This window comes from Colletotrichum higginsianum, chromosome 10 (assembly GCF_001672515.1).
Source record: "Colletotrichum higginsianum IMI 349063 chromosome 10, whole genome shotgun sequence".
Classification (NCBI taxonomy): Eukaryota; Fungi; Ascomycota; class Sordariomycetes; order Glomerellales; family Glomerellaceae; genus Colletotrichum; species Colletotrichum higginsianum.
In genome coordinates this window covers 717,176-736,171 of record NC_030962.1, presented here as the reverse complement: position 1 = coordinate 736,171, position 18,996 = coordinate 717,176, and the positions used below count along the sequence as shown (strand labels likewise).

At 54.2% G+C, this 18,996-nt stretch overlaps 7 protein-coding genes across 7 annotated transcripts; 3 read left to right on the top strand and 4 right to left on the bottom strand.

The window, feature by feature from the left end:
- Nucleotides 1-981: 981 nt before the first annotated feature.
- CH63R_13686 (Tol protein-like protein) lies at nucleotides 982-3,951 on the top strand (the record flags this gene model as incomplete). The annotated part of the gene is made up of 1 exon (XM_018308660.1): nucleotides 982-3,951. The coding sequence occupies one exon, from the start codon at nucleotides 982-984 to the stop codon at nucleotides 3,949-3,951; it is 2,970 nt and encodes a 989-aa protein (XP_018150978.1).
- A 287-nt stretch (nucleotides 3,952-4,238) lies between these two features.
- Nucleotides 4,239-7,174, bottom strand: CH63R_13685 (uncharacterized protein; the record flags this gene model as incomplete). Its single annotated transcript, XM_018308659.1, has 2 exons — nucleotides 4,239-5,028; nucleotides 5,106-7,174. 2 exons carry the CDS (start codon nucleotides 7,172-7,174, stop codon nucleotides 4,239-4,241), a joined length of 2,859 nt encoding a protein of 952 aa, XP_018150977.1.
- Nucleotides 7,175-7,872: 698 nt separating this feature from the next.
- CH63R_13684 (Fungal specific transcription factor domain-containing protein) lies at nucleotides 7,873-8,487 on the bottom strand (the record flags this gene model as incomplete). Its single annotated transcript, XM_018308658.1, has 2 exons — nucleotides 7,873-8,357; nucleotides 8,421-8,487. The coding sequence occupies 2 exons, from the start codon at nucleotides 8,485-8,487 to the stop codon at nucleotides 7,873-7,875; spliced, it is 552 nt and encodes a 183-aa protein (XP_018150976.1).
- A 2,366-nt stretch (nucleotides 8,488-10,853) lies between these two features.
- Nucleotides 10,854-12,102, bottom strand: CH63R_13683 (C6 transcription factor; the record flags this gene model as incomplete). The annotated part of the gene is made up of 5 exons (XM_018308657.1): nucleotides 10,854-10,874; nucleotides 10,909-11,082; nucleotides 11,142-11,686; nucleotides 11,749-12,032; nucleotides 12,089-12,102. 5 exons carry the CDS (start codon nucleotides 12,100-12,102, stop codon nucleotides 10,854-10,856), a joined length of 1,038 nt encoding a protein of 345 aa, XP_018150975.1.
- A 1,060-nt stretch (nucleotides 12,103-13,162) lies between these two features.
- CH63R_13682 (NADH-ubiquinone oxidoreductase 19.3 kDa subunit) lies at nucleotides 13,163-13,561 on the bottom strand (the record flags this gene model as incomplete). The annotated part of the gene is made up of 1 exon (XM_018308656.1): nucleotides 13,163-13,561. One exon carries the CDS (start codon nucleotides 13,559-13,561, stop codon nucleotides 13,163-13,165), a length of 399 nt encoding a protein of 132 aa, XP_018150974.1.
- A 1,282-nt stretch (nucleotides 13,562-14,843) lies between these two features.
- Nucleotides 14,844-16,142, top strand: CH63R_13681 (C6 zinc finger protein; the record flags this gene model as incomplete). The annotated part of the gene is made up of 3 exons (XM_018308655.1): nucleotides 14,844-14,936; nucleotides 15,021-15,489; nucleotides 15,544-16,142. 3 exons carry the CDS (start codon nucleotides 14,844-14,846, stop codon nucleotides 16,140-16,142), a joined length of 1,161 nt encoding a protein of 386 aa, XP_018150973.1.
- A 1,164-nt stretch (nucleotides 16,143-17,306) lies between these two features.
- CH63R_13680 (p-type ATPase) lies at nucleotides 17,307-18,660 on the top strand (the record flags this gene model as incomplete). The annotated part of the gene is made up of 4 exons (XM_018308654.1): nucleotides 17,307-17,726; nucleotides 17,778-18,274; nucleotides 18,331-18,398; nucleotides 18,452-18,660. The coding sequence occupies 4 exons, from the start codon at nucleotides 17,307-17,309 to the stop codon at nucleotides 18,658-18,660; spliced, it is 1,194 nt and encodes a 397-aa protein (XP_018150972.1).
- Between the last annotated feature and the right edge of the window lie 336 nt (nucleotides 18,661-18,996).

The following is an 18,996-nucleotide window of genomic DNA, read 5'->3' as shown; positions in this document are numbered from 1 at the left end:
GCGATGCGCTAAGCCGAACAGCTCGGCCAGGACCCAAGAGGCCGGGGCTCGATTGATTGACGGAACTCAAAAGATTAGCCTAAGCAGAGGTCCCCGCAAAGCCCCTTGACTTTGGAGGCATCGTCATTTCTCCTGTTACGCGGGAGGGTCTTGCTGAGAGCATTTGTTAGTGAGACGCAGTGAAGTGGTGTCTCTCGGCAGATGGGGGGCCATGGGGCTCGGTCAATTCGGGTCAATGATGGGTGGTGGGATTTTGCTGTGCTTCTGCCGCTTTGCAGCTCATCGCACTGGGAGGACTTCGTACTGTAGGCATGAGTTTTGTCGTATGTCGTGTCGGGGATGTCGGCAAAGATGGAGAAGAAGAGGAGGCCAAGGGAAAGAAGAGTGCGGGGTAATACAATGGAAATGGAAGACGGTTGGTGTGTGTGTGTGTGGGGTAACCTGGGGAAGTATCCAGAGTCTGAGTGAGGAGTGAGAGAGTCTGGAGGGACAGAGACCCCTGTTCATGTTCATCTGATCGCCTTGATCTTGGCTCCATCTCATTTATGAGTTCCCAGTTGCTGTTTGAAACCCCGTTGCAGTGCTGCCTCTTGAAGCAAATCCAATAAATGCACCAGCCAGAATACAACCACCTGCTAAGTACCTAGACAGCATTGTTGTATTGCTGTATTGCTGTACGTAGGTAGGTACTCTTGAGGCAGCTGCGGTGTTGGCTACAATAACTTGTGCACATCTTTCTGAACTGGACCCTTACCCATGCTAATGCACACACATGACATTTCATAAATAGTGCACAACTCACATCGTTATCGATTGTCAGACTTGAATGCCGCTGCCTAATATCTCAAGAGTATCCATTTACTACAAACTCCTCGTCACTTACTTCACACCACAACACAAACATGACCTGCTTTGAATTGCACTTCCTCATTCACTTTTGTAGCGCAAAGTTACAACAGCGGTAAATCACCGGTGGTCACCATGTCAGACGCCCCGGCTTCTCCAGACAACACCTCGAACCAGCCACCAGACACTGCCCCTGCAACACACGATGACTTGGGCGATCTTTTCCAGCGGCGAGGTGCCAAACTCCTCGCCGACAGGGAGGCCCGCCGGGACGAGAAGAAACACGACGTTGACATGCTCTCTGACAGAGACCTTGAGCGCCTCGCCATCCGCCTCAAGAGCGACACTGAGCCTGAAGACCACCGCGTCGTCGCCAAGGCTACTGTCGAACAACGCACCAGGTTTGAGCAGTACAAGCACCATTCCTTTGTGAAGCGCTGGGAGCCCCTCAGTTCCGACGCACCGCTGGATGACGAATGGTTCATCACCGACCCGGAAATTCTCCCTGAGAACCACCCAGGCTATCTCTGCCACATGTGCCGGCACCTCAACTTCGGCGTCTTGTTTACCCAGCGCGGAATCCCGGGCAACAACGTGCCTTCGATGCCTACCCAGATCAAAATTCATGGTTTGTGGAAGCTCATGCAAGATGATGGCAACACCTGCGCTTTCTGCGGGCTGCTGCGGCGGAAAATCGTCGAGGTCGGAAGCCTTTCTCAAATGGATGAGGATAGCATCAGGGACGGCCAATTCTACATCAATGTCATAGACGAGGGGCCTGAGTATGCCCTCAAACTGGAGATTTTGCTTCAGGGAGAGGGGAGGACCGTTGAGAGGTTTGTGGTGCAAAGAGTAGAAGAAAAGCCGCAGCAGCCCCTGGCCGGAACATTCGTGCGTCAGCATCAAGCTAATATGGACCGACTGAGGCAATGGATTAAGGCCTGCGAGGGCACTCATCAGCCCTCTGAAGAGAGCCCTGACCTCAACTTGCCTTCGTTACGGGTCATTGACACTGACGAGTTCCGCGTCCGCGAGGTAGAAACGCCGTGCCGGTACGCCTGTCTGTCCTACGTCTGGGGAAAGGGCAGCCAGACCCAGTACACCACCGCCACACGAGACAGCCTAGATGCACCCAACGGCCTGCAGATGGTCGAGTTACCCCAGACGATCAAGGACGCGATCAAGGTCACCAATGAAGCTGGCTTGCGCTACCTGTGGGTGGACGCCCTATGCATCCTTCAGGACGACCCCGTGGACAAGGCCAAGATCATTTCGAAAATGGGTCCTATCTACGGCGGAGCTACGTTGACCATTGTCGCTTCTGCCAACGCCGACCCTCATGAGGGTCTACCCGGCATGGGCGCCGCCCCTCGCTCTATCGCGCAGGATGTGGCAAAAGTTCAAGGCCTCACGCTGGCTATAGGTCTTCACGATCCACGTCAACCGGTCCACGACATTGAACGATCAGCGTGGAGCTCACGAGCGTGGACGTTCCAGGAGCGGGCGCTCTCAGCGCGGTGTGTCTACTTCACCGACTCACAGATGGTCTTCAAGTGCGTCCACAGCGCCGTCATGCTTGAGGAGACTGTTCCTGTTCCCGACCCGGCATTCCAACATGCTACCATCGAGGACCAGTCCCAGTCAGATCTGATCGCCTCGCTGTGGTCTCATCCGTCACTGAGTCAATTCGCCAACAAGGGATTCTCGTCTTCACGGGACGAGGACGCGGTCATTATGATCACCGAGGACATTGATATTGAAGCCTTTATGAAGATGGGTCTGAAGGAGCGAAGAGAGATAGCTCCTGTGTTCGACATTGTCGTGGACCCGCCCCGCGATTTCATGGACTCCCTCGGTGATACGGGCGAACTGAGGACACCCTGGGACCTGTACCGCCGCGCAGTAGATGACTACACCAAGCGCAAGCTGAGTTGGGAGTCTGACGCTGTGAATGCCTTCGCTGGCGTGGAGCATATCGTCCGGCGGGGCATCAACACCAAGTTCTGGTTCGGACTGCCCTCGTTCGCATTTGAACAGGCATTGCTTTGGCAGGCTAGGGAGCCTCTTCAGCTTCGACTACAGAACGACGCTCCCATCTTCCCGAGTTGGTCGTGGGCTGCGTGGCAGGGCCAGGTGTTCTATCGCGGAAGAGGGTGGAAGAACTCTCTGCTCTGGGACCCTGCGCCTGTTATACGTTGGCTTGTCGAGGAGACCCCGCAGTGGTTTATTGATCGGTACAGAGCCATGGATGACCCAACGGAGGAAGAGGTAGAAGCTTACGCGCAGGAAGTCGCCAAAGCCAGGCTGCTCTTGAGGGAGCTTGATGCCTATACCCTGCGCCACATGGACACCTCGGGCAGAGATGGTTGGGTTGTGAGCCGCAACGAAGAGTTCAACCGTCACATCTACTCCCACGATGCATACCCGGGGGTCCAATTCACCTACCCAGTCGACCTTCCAGGCCACAATATCAACGACCTCCCCGACATGAACGACGTACTTCTTTTTTATGCACACGTCGTCCCGATCACCTCGTGCGACATGGAGAAAGCCCCTTTCAAGATGAAAGTAGAGGATGGATTCCTGCAGCTCGGCTTCAACGACGAGTCACGCTCGTCTAACTACCGCCGGCCGTGGCAGCGCATCGTCTACCACCAAGGATACCGCGCCGGCTTCCTCACTCTCAACAGCGGACGGTGCGTTCCACCCGATGACGACGGCCGCGAGTACCACCTCGCCGCCATCTCGCGTGGGAGCCTGCCACGCGTCGTGCCGCCGCCGGCGGGATGGGACCAGTACTGGGACGCGGACCCGCGCGGGATCCAGGAATTCGTTTTCAGCGAGGAGTGGCGTCGTGAACCCGACGAGGCCCTCGCTGGCATGCTCGATGAAACGACGGAGCCGTCGACGCGCCCCCAGAACGAGGACGGCGATCCGCACTGGGACGAGCAACGCTTCGGCGGGACCGCCGTGCTCGACGTCTACGATGTGCTGCTCTTGATGACGTCGTCGAATGGGCTCTCGCGTAGATTGGGAGCGGGAAAAATCAGCTACCGCGCGTTCTCAGTGGCGCGTCCTAAGACGATGCTCGTTAAGCTTGCTTAGCGTTTGAGGTGCTGTAAATGGCATGGGGGGGGGGGGGCTGTGACTTGCTTCCTTCTCAAGGATTCAAAGCTGTCATGATACCAGAGATGAGGACTTCAGCGTGTTGGTCTGCGACGGTGGTTCTAAGTGGATCAGTTATTTGACTCACACAGCTTCGAATATGTGCTACGGACACTTTAAATACTAGTATGAATCCTATGAACCCTTTTACACTGGCCTCAAACCCCTTCTACGCGTTGCAACTCACTTGTGGCGTCGAGAAGAATTGTGTTTCGCGGTAACTCGAGCTACTGCAACTTGGAGATTACAACCTCTGCTTGTCCGGTTGACAGGTCTACCACGTACCCGCCCCTGGACAAAGCAGCCCCTGGAACTGTGAACTTGGTCCCTACTGACGATGTCTGGGTAAGCCAGACGACGGCCGACTTGGCCCGCAATGCCGCCTCTGAAACGGTGGGGCTCAACGCGAGCTTCAACGTCTGTCCCGCACGGTCATACGTGACAGTCTTGATCGCTCCGGCGCTGAGCGAGACTTTCAGACCCAAGCCCGCGACGAACACCCGACGCCGGACGGCATCGCGCGGCTCGACAACGACGGCGGTGGCGGCGGCGGCGGCGGTATCGTCTGGGCCGACGACGACGTTGCCGCCAAAGACGACGTCCCCGTACCGCTCGTGGTCGACGATGTACACCGCCTGGCCAAGGCCGAGGGCCAAGAACCCGAGGCCGTAGTCGCCCGTGTACGGGTCCCAGTCAAGGTTCTCCGGGAACGAGTGGAAAGCGGCCGAGGGGAACCCCTCGGCGTCGACGTTGGTCAGGGGCGCGGTGTTGCCGGCGAAGGCGACGCGGAGGGCGTCGACGTCGGCCGGGTTCCGCTCGTAGTGGTGCAGCATCGGGAGCGAGTTGAGGCCGGAGCCGTAGTGGTGGATCTGACGCTCCGTGTCCGCGTACTTGGCGCCGTAGTTGAAGTCCCAGTACCGCCGGGCGTTGCCGTTCCAGCCCCAGTGCGCCACGGTCGGCATGTACGCCGCGATGCTGTTGATGGCCTTGGTCGCCGTGTTGTTGAGGCCGAAGTAGCTGCGTCTGATGTTAGCAAACCCACGGAAATCATGTGCAAGTTAAGGGGAGGAGGGGGTAGTGGCTGGCTGGCTCACTTGGTCCAGTAGTAGACGCCCTCCTGCCCCGTGCTGTCCCAAGCCATCTCACTTCCGAAGGGCACCGCGAGAGTCTCCCAGAACTCGGCGCGGAAGCGCATCGAAGCCTCAAACGCGGTCGCCTCTTGCGTCATGTTCTCTCTCTTGAGATCCTCAAGAAGCTCGGCGAACACCGTCTCGCCCATCAAGCCGGTCAAGCCGTAGTCGCACTCGGGGGCGCCGTCGGCAAGGCAGTGCTGGACCGTGTTGTACGCCTGGTTCAGATACCAGCGCCAGTCGGCCCGGGTCTCGACTTGGGGGTAGTCCCGCGCCACGCGGTACATGGACCAGTACGCCACCACGGGATGGACGTAGTTGTAGGCGCGGGCGGTGGTGTAGGCCCTCTCCTTGTTCCACGAGGTCCAAGACGTCCAGTCCAGGTCCGCGTTGTACGTGTAGTTGACCGCGCCGGGCTCGTAGTAGAAGACGCTCGCCCGCACCGCGAAGGAGCCGGGCGGCTGGATGGATCCGAGGACGGTCTCGTGGATGAACTCGTCCAGGACCACAACTTCCCTCTCGACGGGCTGGATGAAGAGCTTCGTGGCCGCGGCGACGTACGCCCCGGTGCCCCCCTCGTCGCTGAGCCCCGCGATCCACACCCGCTCGTCCTGCTCGACGATGGCGTTGGCTTCCCGGTCATAGCCCATGATGGACGGTGCTCGCCCGAATGGGTCTGTCTCATCCGTGTAGTGAGCGGCGGTGGTCAGGAAGTGGCCCAAGTCGGACACCGTCTCCGGCGCTGGCTTGGTGACGAAGTAGTGGACAACCTGCGTCTTGCCGTCCTCGTAGGTGACGGTGATCTTGGCCCTTCCCCAGGTGCCTGCGGTGGGGGTCAGGAGGTAGGGCGTCCCCTTTGCGGCGGTGTCTTGGACGACGGTGAAGGAACCGTGGCCGTCGATAGACTTGACCGGAGCCGAATGCGTCAGATATAGTCGCGCGGTGAGATCGGTAGGCACAACGTATCCGGGGATTCCCACAGCGAGAGGAATGCCGGACTTGACCACGGCGTCCTCGATGGTCTGAATGCTCTCCGCGATGCTGAATCTGAGCCCGACAGAATAACTCTCGCCCGGCTTCAGCGTCTTCGCGGTGGGGGGGTTCCAGGGGTTGACGCCTTTCCACTCCTTCTCGGTCCACGCCTGGGAGTGAATCACCCACTCGTAGTTGCCTTCGTACGTCTGCGACTGGTAGAAGAAATCTCCCTGAGGTTCGCCGAGGAGTCTCCAAGCCTCGAATGGGCTGCTCGCGCCGAGGGGAGAGATCACGAGCGCGTTACCGAGGCCCTTGACCGGGGACACGCGGACGTATCCGGCATCGAGGCCGATGTACGGGTCCGCGAGGGAGCACTTCGCCTGGATATCCTCGGCCGAGCGCGTGCTGAAGATGTTGTTGATGACGACGGGGAGGCCCAGCGACCCTAGCTCGACGGTCGTGTTGGCGTTGCTCGTCAGGTTCACGCGGAGGGCGAGGCCGTCGCCCTCGGACAGCCACTCGCGGGTGACCGTCAACGGCAGGCCGCCGGGCAGAGTCGGAGCCAAGTCCGCGCCGGCGATGACACCCGGGGCGAGGCCGTCCAAAGCCCTGACGGGACTCCTGTTGCTGGCGGAATCGACGCTGGTCCAGTTGCTCGCGCCGTCGACCCTGAAGCGGAACGTGACATCGCCTAGGTGGTGCGCGCCGTTGATCGTCAGGTTCGAGAGGAAGTCGGAGGGGAGGAAGTCGAAGCCGGAACCTGGCCTGAGGGAAGCCAGCGTCTGGGATCCACGGTCTATTTGGCCGCTGGTTCGTCCGGCTTCGTAGCTGATGAACCCCTTCCCAACGCCCGAGTTGTCGTTGCTCTGGCCATTGACCGACGAAGCCAAGGCCAGTATGAGGGCAGGCGCAAGAAGTGGTGTCCACAGCATCATGTTATACTCTGTGAAAGTGGGTGTGCCGCTGTCACGGATCCTCGTTCGACTTACACGAACGACGAGTCGGATTCTCGTCGAAGCATAATGCGGATCACTCCATACTTTAATACATACTGGCATCCCTCATGTTCCCATCCCTTCGGAAGTCTATTTGATCTGCGCTCATCGACCGTTACTTTCCGCATGGCTCCATGCGTTCTGGAGTCGTCGCCCAATTAAGAAGCTCGGGAACTATTGATACGAGAAGACGCCCCGGCATCCGTCACAATTGTCCGACTGGTCGACTCCTCGTTCGACGATCGATAAGTCCGTTCCCCTTTACCTCTCTCTCTCTCTCTATCGAGGGAGGAGATTACCGGATCATGCGCCCATGCCAGCGAGCGGGGCCCCAGTCTTCTCCCCGCGGAGGCTCGTGTTTACCCCGTCCAATCGCAAGAAACAATTACTTGACGAGCCGAGGTGGGAGATATCGATGGAACCCAAGTTGCATCCCTGCTGTTCGCCCACCTCGACTGCGTTGGTTGTAACGTAACGTAAGATCCACCCCCACCAAACAGGTCTGGGGAAGAAATGTTGACGGATGACGTTCTGGCGTTCTGGCCCCGATGACGGTACCAAATGGCGTAAGAATATCACTGCCATTTGTCGGGGTCTGGAACAAGAGAACGAAGATCTCAACGTTGTCGGAGTGGCTGCCAATTGGATGAAACGCGAAACCGTGTGGGCTGAGCTGGGATTTCATCAATGAAATTGACTTTTCACCGTTTGTTACCGCTACATTCATTGGATTACAACACCTTTTTATTGGATCCACTATCTTAAACTTCGTCTTGAATGGTTGTGAAAGACATCCACTCATTGTCTTCCCACTCCATCGAGTTGACTACATCGATGATCTGCTGGGTAGTTAGGTCCTCCGCCTGGCTACTGCTGTCTGTGGTGAACTCCCTGCAAACCGGCAAGTTGTCCTGGCCAATGGGCTCTTGCACCTCTCCCCGCGCCGACGCCTGAAGAGTCGTATCCGCCTGCTGCCACGACATCCCTATGGGGGCAGCAATAGATTCACCCGATGCGCGAGGCCGGCTGGCCTCGAACTCCGCAAGCATCTCCTCCAGCTTCTGCATCTCATTCTTGCGGAACGCGGCGATGAGATTTCCGCCGGCAACCATTTCCTCGAGAATGGCGTTGGACTTCTCAAGCCAAGGCGACTGGCTCTCTATCAAGCGCGAGTCGACACCGCGGGCGACGAGGAGGGCGACCGTTGATACGAAGAGAGAGTCAAGATCCAAGGGGAGGAACGTTTCTTAAGGACGGAAGTCAGCGTCTCTGATACTCTCAAGATCTCCCCTGGTTCTGTCAAACTTACCAAGCAAACCCTGGCTTCTCAATCTGTCGAGGATGTTGAGAATTTGGACTGCGGATTCCGCGCACATTTGCAGCGGGTTTCGGACTTTTGGCGATGCCATGAGCGAGTCCGCCTCGAGGGGCGCATCGAATCTTTTGATCAGACAGCACAGTAGCAAAGGTCTTGTCGCCAGAATGATACACTTTGTGTGCGTCGAGTGTCAGCAAGGGATTGAAACGAAGGGGGTTGGCGAGGGACGGGCTGGACGGCTCACCTGGTAGTACAAGAGGTGTAGGTGGGCAGAAAGCCTCGAGATGCCGTCAAAACGCTCGTCGGCATACAGCGGAAACGAGGTTCGCAGCTCGTCGGCCACCGAGACGATGCTCTGCAGGACCGCCTTTGTGCTCAGGACGAACTTCTTGTTCAGTCGCCCGTTTGCGCCGTAAACAGCTAGGTAGCGGAAGGGCAGGTCATCAGTAACGTCGGGCACCCACTTTTCGCCCACCCCCCCATTTCGCCCACCCATAAATCCCTCATCAGCACACCTAACCTCCAACCTCCTCCTTTTTCTAACCATCACAACATTTACAGTTTTTATCCGAATGGCTTCATTTTTTCAGCATACCTTTTTCTTGCCCTTATGAGCGCATATACCGAGTATGAGGTCAATCAGACCTTGGAAGCAGTCGCCAATGGGCAGTCCCTCCGGAAAGCATCAATCGAATGGGGTGTGCCACGTTCAACACTTCGCAGTCGCATCAAGGGCTGCCAACCAAGGCAACTTGCCTTTGCTGACCATCAGAGACTCTCTATAGGTCAGGAGGCTAAGTTGGCTGAATGGATTCGCATTCAGCATGCCCTTGGTGTTGCTCCAACCCATCTGCAAGTGAAGCTATTCGCAGAGAGGATCCTCCATGCTATGGGGGATACAGAGCCTATAGGGAAAGGTTGGATAACAGCCTTTCTGAATAGGAATCCTTCAGTCAAGGTCCAGAGAAGTCGCCCTATCGATTCTAGACGTGTTAATGGGGCATCTACTGAGGTCATCAGGGACTGGTTCAAGCATCTCGCCATGCCAGAGATCATCAGCATTAAACCAGCCAACAGATACAACATGGATGAGACTGGTATCCTTGAGGGGCAAGGATCTAATGGGCTGGTGCTGGGCATGTCTGAGACGAAGTCTGTTCGCAAGAAACAGCCTGGATCAAGGGCATGGGTATCTATTATTGAATGCATCTCTGCCCTGGGCCACAGACTGCATCCCCTCATTATATATAAGGGTATAACAGTCCAGCAGCAGTGGTTTCCTTTGGATCTTGGCCCTTATGAAGGCTGGCAGTTTACAGCAACAGAGAATGGATGGACAACAGATGCCACTGCAGTTGAATGGCTGCAGAAGGTCTTCATCCCTCAGACTGTCCCTCAGGGCAAGGAGGAGGTTAGACTGCTGGTCTTGGATGGGCATGGGAGCCATACAACGACGGACTTTATGTGGCTCTGCTATATAAACAACATCCATCTATTGTTCTTACCACCACATACCTCCCATGTCCTCCAGCCACTTGATCAGTCAGTCTTTGGCCCATTAAAGGCAGCCTATAGGAAGGAGCTTGGATACCTTAGTCATTGGAATGACTCTACTGTTGTAGGCAAGAGGAACTTCCTAGGCTGTTATTATAAGGCTGCCCTGGCAGGGATGACGATCCAGAACATTAAAAGTGGGTGGAAATGGACTGGACTATGGCCTGTTTCTATGGCAAAGCCCCTTATGAGTCGTCTGCTGCTCCCATCAACACCAACACCATCAGCATCATCTCATCAGACCTGCAAAGGGCAGTCTGGAGGCAAGGAGGAAGTCAAGGAAGGCAGGGGAGCTGAAGGATGGGCTTCTGTATCGTCTGCAGTGGCATGGTCGACGCCAAGGAAGATGAAGGATCTGGCTGGCCAGTTGAAGCTATTCACAGAGCTGGATAATGATGCTAGTACTCAACGCCTCCTTTTCATAAAGGTGAAAAAAGGCTTCAGCGAGCAGTCCTATAAGCTGGCAACTGCCCAGCATAATCTTGAGCTCCTGCAGGCCCAAGTCACCAATAATGCAGCAAGGAAAAGAAGGACAGTCCAGATCGACCCAAACACCAAGTTCGCCAATATCAAGGACATCCAGAAGGCTCAAATTGAGGCTGGCGAAAAAGAGGGTATCACGGATGAATCCAGCGAGTCTGATTTACCTAGTGAAGCTGAAAGCTGTATTGTGGTGGCATCTAGACGAAGTCAATAGTTAATTGAACTTGGTGGTTATGATGGGGATAGCCTCATTTATGGGTGGGCGAAATGGGGGGGTGGGCGAAAAGTGGGTGCCCGACGTTATTAAAACATCTTCCTTGACGACGAGGGGCCGTGACATACTGCTGCTAATCTCGGCAATGATTCGGGCGAACTTGATCTGCATGCTCAACGCGGCCGTGCGATGCACTGAGCCCGGGTACGAAGGCAGTTGGCAGTAGACGCCCTCATCTAGTGTGGACTGGGGAAGACCCATCAGCGAAGTCATCTGTCGGTCCAAAACGTAAACGGTCCACCAGATTTTGCGACATCGTTGCACAAGGCCCGGTCCCAATTCCATCACCGGCATATCCGTGTGCATGCCGTGATTCATTGCTACACTTTTGGCCTGCCCGATCTGCCCACAGTGGTTTAGCAATGACTCTCTCCTACACCACACTTGATCTGAGGGCTTACAAAGTTATGAGCAGCATGCCGGAAATCCAGAGCCTGGTAGTACCACGCCATGGAGCAGAGTATTTCCGTGGACAAAATCGGCTGCTTGCAAAGGGCGGTGACATCGGGGAGAAGCTGAAGCGCCCTTACGAAGAACTCAGCCCCAGCCGGTCTCTTTCCTTGACTCTTTTTTTGGATGAGGCTCTTCCCAAAGGCCAGAACCACCAGAAAGTGTATGTACCAGAGACTGTCTTCCTCTGCCCTATCAGTAGACGATTTTGAGTAAAAGGTGTGCATGTTGGCCATGAACTCGTCCTCTTCGAAGAGATGGAACATTTGGCCGCAATGGAACTTGACCGCGTTGATGAGGAAGATGGCGTAGTCATAGCTCGGTATCAATCGGTTGTCCAATGTTTGCGTGGTTCTAGAGCCGTCCCATCCGAGGTCGTACGCGCAACCGTCGAATAAGAGACTGTTGGTTGGAAGCGGAGATTGGCAAACGTGCTGGTGTGTCACGCTCAGAACTTGCCGAGAGAATGACCAGTTTGAGGAAGAGCCTAAGAAGTCTATGGCAAGTCAGTATACCAACACTGATTTGTAATGCCAAGAGGAACAAGACACCACCCACAAGGTTGGCCGTTTGAAGCAGACATGCAAAATCTGGATGGCGTTGTCGTGAGGGGATTTGTCAAATCTGGATCCTCTCCATCTCTGGGTGGCGAGTCTCGGGGTGCTCTTTCAGGGCTATGATAGCTGGGCCTCCGCTTCTCGTCAGAGATGGGACTGGACCCTTCACGATGAGTGATGCAATCGGCGCCATTGCCATCGAGATCCCTCAAGCTCTGTTCCGTAAAGGCTCTTGCTTGGGCTCGTTCCAACCGCGCAACTTTCTGTTGTAGTTCGGACAGATAACTGAATGCTTTTCGTAAGCCAGGAAGCTGAATTGCGGCAAGTATTGATTTGCTCACCCTTGCGTCACCATGACCTTGTTATCTCGTTCATCGAATATACATGTCAGCCGCCGCTGAGTGCAGTTGTTGCACGGGTGAAGCCCCGAACACTTGATCTTCTGTCTTCGGCATCGCGAGCAGCTTTCAAACCAATGTTAAGATGCCTCGTCAAGTTCAAGAATGTGACACTCCACTCACGCGTAGGACGATCGCTTCGTGATCCGTCGCTGAGTGTTGGAAGACTCCATTCTAGGCGAGGTGGAGGAATCGAATAGGCAGTATTCTTCTTGAGGAACAAGAAGTCAAAAGGTAAACAGCATAGTTATGTTGAGAACGACGACCGCTCAGATGATACCGGAAAGTCTGGCAAAGGTGCGGGGTTGGTGTCCTCCAGCTCCTCTCCCGGCATCCTGCATCGATGCCGCCTGTTCGGCTGCAGATAAGAGATAAACCATGATAGGACCGCTTAGCAAGGGAATCCCAGAAGCCCATATCTCCAAATGCCTATTTTGGCGTTTTGCCATTCCATCTCGACGTTGGTCTCGTGCGGGGTCCATAATCCATCAGCTGAGCGTGTAGGAGCACTGATAATCGTGCCAGGGTTCCAGCTTTTGTCCCAACTGATGAGGGGGCATGCCGCGTAACCCTTTATTAGAAGTTGATGCTGCAACCAGTCTATCCTTACGTTCCCAAACATCTAAGCTATCTAATCTTTACTTACAATGGTCATTGTGGCTCAGTGACATGTTGCACATCCCAAATCCCAGGCGTTTATCTCTAGTCCCCTGTTTAGCTGGTGTTACCGGTAGGTTCTAGGAACACAAGCACGATGCTGGCAGATCCTTAGAACAGCAACCCCAAACAGTTCTTACAGCATCAATTTGGAATATAGGTCACTGGAAAGTGAAACAGATCAAACTTGTCGAGAATGTGGAAGCATACAGGCCCGGAAATCTTCTTGAATCTTTTTACTCATCTTGGATTTTGCGTCGAAGTGTTGTTTTGCAGATGATAGCAGCAAGCCGCAGCAAACTCTGGCCATCAAATGACTGGTTGGTTTCTCTAAGCTTGGTCAGAGATTTAGGGATCATGTTATTTGCGATACCACATCCGCGACTTCCTTCCCTGGCGCATCTTTCTCTGCAACTGAAACATGCCATAGAGCAACGCCTCGGCCGTTGGCGGACAGCCAGGGACATATATATCGACCGGAACAATCCGGTCGCAGCCACGAACCACAGAGTAGCTGTAATGATAATATCCCCCACCGTTGGCACAGCTTCCCATGCTGACGACCCATCTAGGCTCCGGCATCTGATCGTAAACCTGGCGAAACGCGGGCGCCATCTTGTTCGTCAGCGTGCCGGCCACGATCATCACGTCAGACTGTCGGGGCGAGGCTCGAAACATGAAACCAAATCGATCTTGATCGTATCGCGGCCCGGCGATATGCATCATTTCGACAGCACAGCACGCCAGGCCAAAGGTCATCGGGTACATCGATCCTTGGCGCGCCCAGTTCGCAATTATGTCGAAAGTCGTCCTGTTTTGGATGGCATTAGCCAGAGACAACACGACGGTGGCATATGAGGAGGGGGTAAAGAGGTTCTTACACAACGTATTGGGCCAACGATTTGGGTTTCTCCTCAGTGGATAGTGCGACCTCTCGGCGACTCTTTTGTGCCGAAACAGTCTGGCTACGAGAGGTGGGAGTGGTTGTGGTTATGCATCGTTTCGATTCGAAAAGTAGTGGCACTCTTGTCGTCAACCTCAGAGCTCGTACATACTGGAAAGGCAGTATTCTGGACATTTTGAGAGGCCGAATCGCTCTGTATTGGAAGAAGGAGTACCAGGACCGGGAGGACGGGGGGGTGACGCTTTAAAAGAGGCTCACAGTGCCACACTTTAGCCTCGAGCACTCTGCGGGCTGGTACAGTGGTGATGAGCAAGGAAATTACTCCGGGGACTCTGCACAAGAAATGACACACAGCCATGCAAAAGGGTTCGGCCATGACTGGATGTGGGCAAGTCCAGAGCACACGCACACACACAAAGGAGTAACCTAAGCCGCCCAAGTTAGAATCCGGCCCTCTCGGTGGAGAAGGCAGAACCTGAGTCCCTTTCTCGGTGTATTAGATGGACGGACTGGGGGCATCCATAACACACACCTTCCTACTTCTTGCACTGCTGAGGACGCTGGAGCCCCAAGAACAATCTATGCCAATAAGCACACAACGGTCGCTTACACGTAGCCACGTAGTTACAAGAAGTTGATACTATCATCATTTGGTATCATTTAGCTCAGTACAATCAAGATACCAAAATCAGGTTTCAGCAAGAACGTTGGGCCCCAAATCAGTAAAATTCCATTACCGTTGTTGGCGAATGACTGATCATCGCATGTTCGTATTGTTCAGCCACATGCGGTTGAGGTGCCCCACTTCGTTCTCGCAGCGAGTCCGAAGTGGGACCCGCCCCGCTTGTTTTTTTGCTTGGATTCTGGTGTCGACAACGAAGACGGTTCGGCTTAGACTCCCCGCCATCTTTTCAACTCCCTTTGAGCTGCATTTTCTCAAAGCTCTCTCCCAAATCAAGAGTTTCTCTGAAAGTCTCATAACTTGCTCATAGTACCCTTGCTTGTGTCATAGGGGTAGACCCCGAGTACCTGTGGCACACTGTTAGTGTTCCGCCCATTCCGGTCGTCGGGTGCCTAACATCGTGTCATGTACACCTCCAGGTTGACCGCCAGGACGAGAGTTGCAGAAATACCGCCATGGAAGAACTACCCACACTAAGACATGGGCCCAAGAGACCTCACAAGAAGGTTCGTACGGGATGTGGTCCATGCAAGAGGAGAAAAGTCAAGGTAAGTCGTCTTGGGGAGACGAAACAGACTGCGTTTACCCGATTCACTGCCCCGGTGGCATCTAACTCGTATCCTGTCGAACAGTGTGACGAACAAAGGCCGAAATGTACACAATGCACCAGGCAGGATACTCAATGCGACATAACTTCGAGTAATCAAATGGAACCCCCCGCGCCAAGCCCTTCTTTTAGTCAGATTCGAGTCGACGAGTCAATGAGTTTGAACATGCTTGATCTGGAACTTATTCATCATTGGACTTCGTCAACATATGACTCGCTGACAAGTAGCCCATTGCTGCGAACCTTCTGGCTTAGGAACGCAGTAAAGGTCGGGTTTCGTTGCGGCTTTGTCATGCGAACAATACTGGCCCTCTCTGCTGTTCATCTGGGCACTCTCAATCCGGAACGAGGCGACGCACTCCTCCAGCACGCACTTGTCCATCACAATCTGGCAGCGTTGAGGGCTCATGAGTCCATATGTCATGGTAGTGATACAGAGGACGTCGAAACGTACGAGAATCATTTTCTGTTTTCGGTTCTCATGATGTTCTTCAGTGAGTCAATACCAAGCTCGATTGAATCGCGCTTTGCTTAGACATTCAACGCAGTCATCTCTCAGACCGACAATCCCCAAGACGCCTTTTTTGGCCGCACAGAACGAACGAAAAGTGACAAGTTGGACTGGATGGTCTTCTTCAGAGGCTCTCGTTACTTCGCATTAGCATCCGAGTCACTCCACTACAGCAACAGTCTCACGCATCCTATCATCAACCATATGATGGAGATGTACTATTACCGAGAAAAGGTCTCCAAACGCCCTCACTTACCCACCCTTCTGGACCGGGTGGGCCATATTGGAGATGATTGCCCATCTTCGGAACGAGCAGTTTATATGCACGCAGCCCAAGAGCTCGACACGACATTTGCAGTCCTTTCCGAGTTCGAAGAAACAAGGGACATGCTTCACGCGTTCTTCTGGATCAGCAATGTTTCCGACCACAGGGGAGATTTGATCGCCCTTCTCCAAGGGCCAACGCCGCCACAAGAGGCCCTGGCTATCTTTACATGTTTTTGCATGCTCCCACAACGCCTGTCTGCACGGTGGTGGTCAGATAGATGGGTGGAAGGTCTGAAGAATGGTAAATTTGACTTCCTCGATGAGGAGCACAGAACCTGGGTTGTTGAGCCACCGGCGTGGGACGGCTAGTTCAGGAACTTCTCAATGGAACATCACCGACGGACAAAACTCAACAATACCTCCATAGAATAGCACCGGTGATCTGGTGCACCGACTGTTTATATCAATTCCATAAAGAAACATGTAGGATAAGTTGCTTAGTCCAGAACTCGACATAAGCCTGATAGTATGAGACAGTCATGTCGACATGGCGGACCGCATTCGATGCCGACCGGTGATGACGGCATGGCACAAATTTTTTTAGTAATCACGAGACGTTGTCTTACTTGACAGGGCTGTCAAGTACCAACGGGTCAGATGCAGTTCCGGGAAGGTCTCCGAACGCTACGGAGCGCCAAGCCGGGGCAGCAGACCGATATCTGCCCCACAATCTCGAGAAACTTCCTCCGCCGCCATTGAAGAAACCTAGAATCGATCTTCCTAGAACTGGAGTTTGCTGAAGAACTGCTAGAAGCCAAAGATGCTGCTCTTGTATTTCCTGCAACCCAAAACCGAACCACCGAGAAACACTTCGACCTGCGCTGTTATCATTGACTTCATGTCAATGAACACATGATAACGATCACCTCCCAGGAATCCCTGGCGATTAGACTACACGTAGATCCGAGGTATCAATATTTTTTTCTAGATTCCAGGAAAGATCACTAGGGTCAATAATGCTCTTTGCCTCGTTCGAAAAGAAGTTACCAACTAGCTTCACGCACTACGTGTTAAGCAGCGGGTGTCCAGGATGCTACCACAATTGTGCCACAAGATAGATCTTTGGCAGCCGCCCATAACCGCGATGTCAGAAATGAAGCGAGTCAGTCGACACAGCTATGCGCTGGCCACATGGTTGGCAACCCTGCTTTTGAGCCATGCAGCAGCACCGCAACGGCCCGCGTTCTGTCAGATCATCACAACGATCGGTCGTACTCGCCCTCCCCCCTCCAACCAAACCGATTCTTATTTGTGTTTGGTCTAGCAAGGGAGTGGCTGCTGGGGATGGTGTGCCCGACTCATCACCAGCCTCGGTCAGACATCGACGTGCAGCTTCATGGTTACCCGATCTGAAGTTCTGAAACGCCCTACGAAACCATGCGAGCACCACGCCAAACAATCTCACGCTGCAATACGAATACTGTACCCTCCTGGCGGCGTGCAGCAACTGTTTGTGTGCCAGATCCTTGACGTATGGCACCCGCGGAGTTTCCTTTCGGGTTCGGTCCATTTCAACGAATGCTTTTTAAAACCTGTCCTTCGTTCAAGAAGTTTCCCATCTTGCTCTCATCGCCGGTGGTCATCAGCATTCTCATCCGCCATCTACATTGTAGCGTTTATATCGGCACTTCCTACGGTCTGGTCCGGACACTAGACACTCGTGCGCGCCGGTCATCGTCGTCCAACTCTTTTCCACAAACGCACGCCTTCCGTCTTGGAAGCTCCGGTTTCCCCACAGTCGCAATGGCGATCTCCAGCATGGGCACGGCGATGATCGCCGTGGGGGCAATCTGTCTGGTTGCCAATACCCTATTCGTTGGCCTCCGCCTCTATACTCGGATGTTCATCATGAAACCCCTTCGGTTCAACGACGCTCTACTTTTTCTTGCACTGGTGCGTAAACATATCCCTTTCTTTTCGTTCTGTCTGATCTAATGTTCACAGGGCGCATTCGGAGCTCTCTTCGGCCTCCTTGTCCTGGGGGTCCAGGGCGGCATTGGCGGGAAAATTCTGGACACCACCATTGATGGGATTTCCCTCGTCCTCAAGGTCCTCTTTTTCCTGGAAATCATCTACGTAGTACTCACATCCGCCATGAAAGGGAGTATCGCTCTCACCTTCATCCACCTATCGCGCTCCAGGCTCCTGACGTCCCTTTTTTGGGTCTCCATTGCCATGGACTTCGCCATCAGCGCTGCTTTCATCATCTATTTGCTCGTCCAATGCAAACCCATCGATTACGCCTGGAGAATGCTGGACGCAAAAGCTAAGGGGACGTGTCTTCCACTCACAGGCCAGCTATATATGGGGTATGCGTTGTCCATCGTAACGGCGGCTCTGGACATACTGTTGATGGTCTCGCCGTGGATCATGATGAGAGGCCGAGGACTGAACCCAACGCTTAAGCTGTACATTTACGGTATATTCGGGCTGGGGATTTTGTATGCTTCCGTTGCTGCCTTCCGCGCGACTCGACTCTTGCTAACTAAGTGTCTAGCGCAACGATCGCGAACATCATTCGTCTTGTGGCACTCGTCAAACTCAAGAACTCGAATGACCAGCTTCGTAGGTGATCCTCGCCCCTGAAATCGGCGACAAAAGCTAACGAGATCAAAAAGTGGACGCAGCGCCTGTTTTCATGTGGTCTGCCGTCGAGGTCAGCATTGGAATCGTTATTGCTGGACTGATCGAACTCGGCCCGCTTGCTGCCAAACTCGGATTGAAGGGCTTTGAGTCCTATGCCCGCCTCGACGACTTCCACATGCCGACGAAGCCTATCAGTGGCCCGATCATTGAGGAGTATGAAATGGGTAGGGGCAAGATTTGAATGTCTGGACGAGACAGACAGAGGGATTTGGCTACAACAAGACACAGAAAAAGAGCCAGCAACGGCGAGCCACTGGCCAATGTTCTTCAGCAGGAAAGCGCTCGGTTGTCATGTTCACTCGCAGAAGCACAGACGGGACCGATTCGGCTTCTCGTTACCTATGTTTCTACAGCGTATGCGAAAGAAGCGGCGGGCTCGCGGATGGCGGCGAGGAACTAGGCCTGCGACTGCGGGATGCTGGCAGGTCCAGATATTTAGACATTTCGCCAGCGGTGCCGAACTCGGCACGAGTGGTTTTAATTTGACAACATACGTGCTGAAGACTGGAAAGCTATT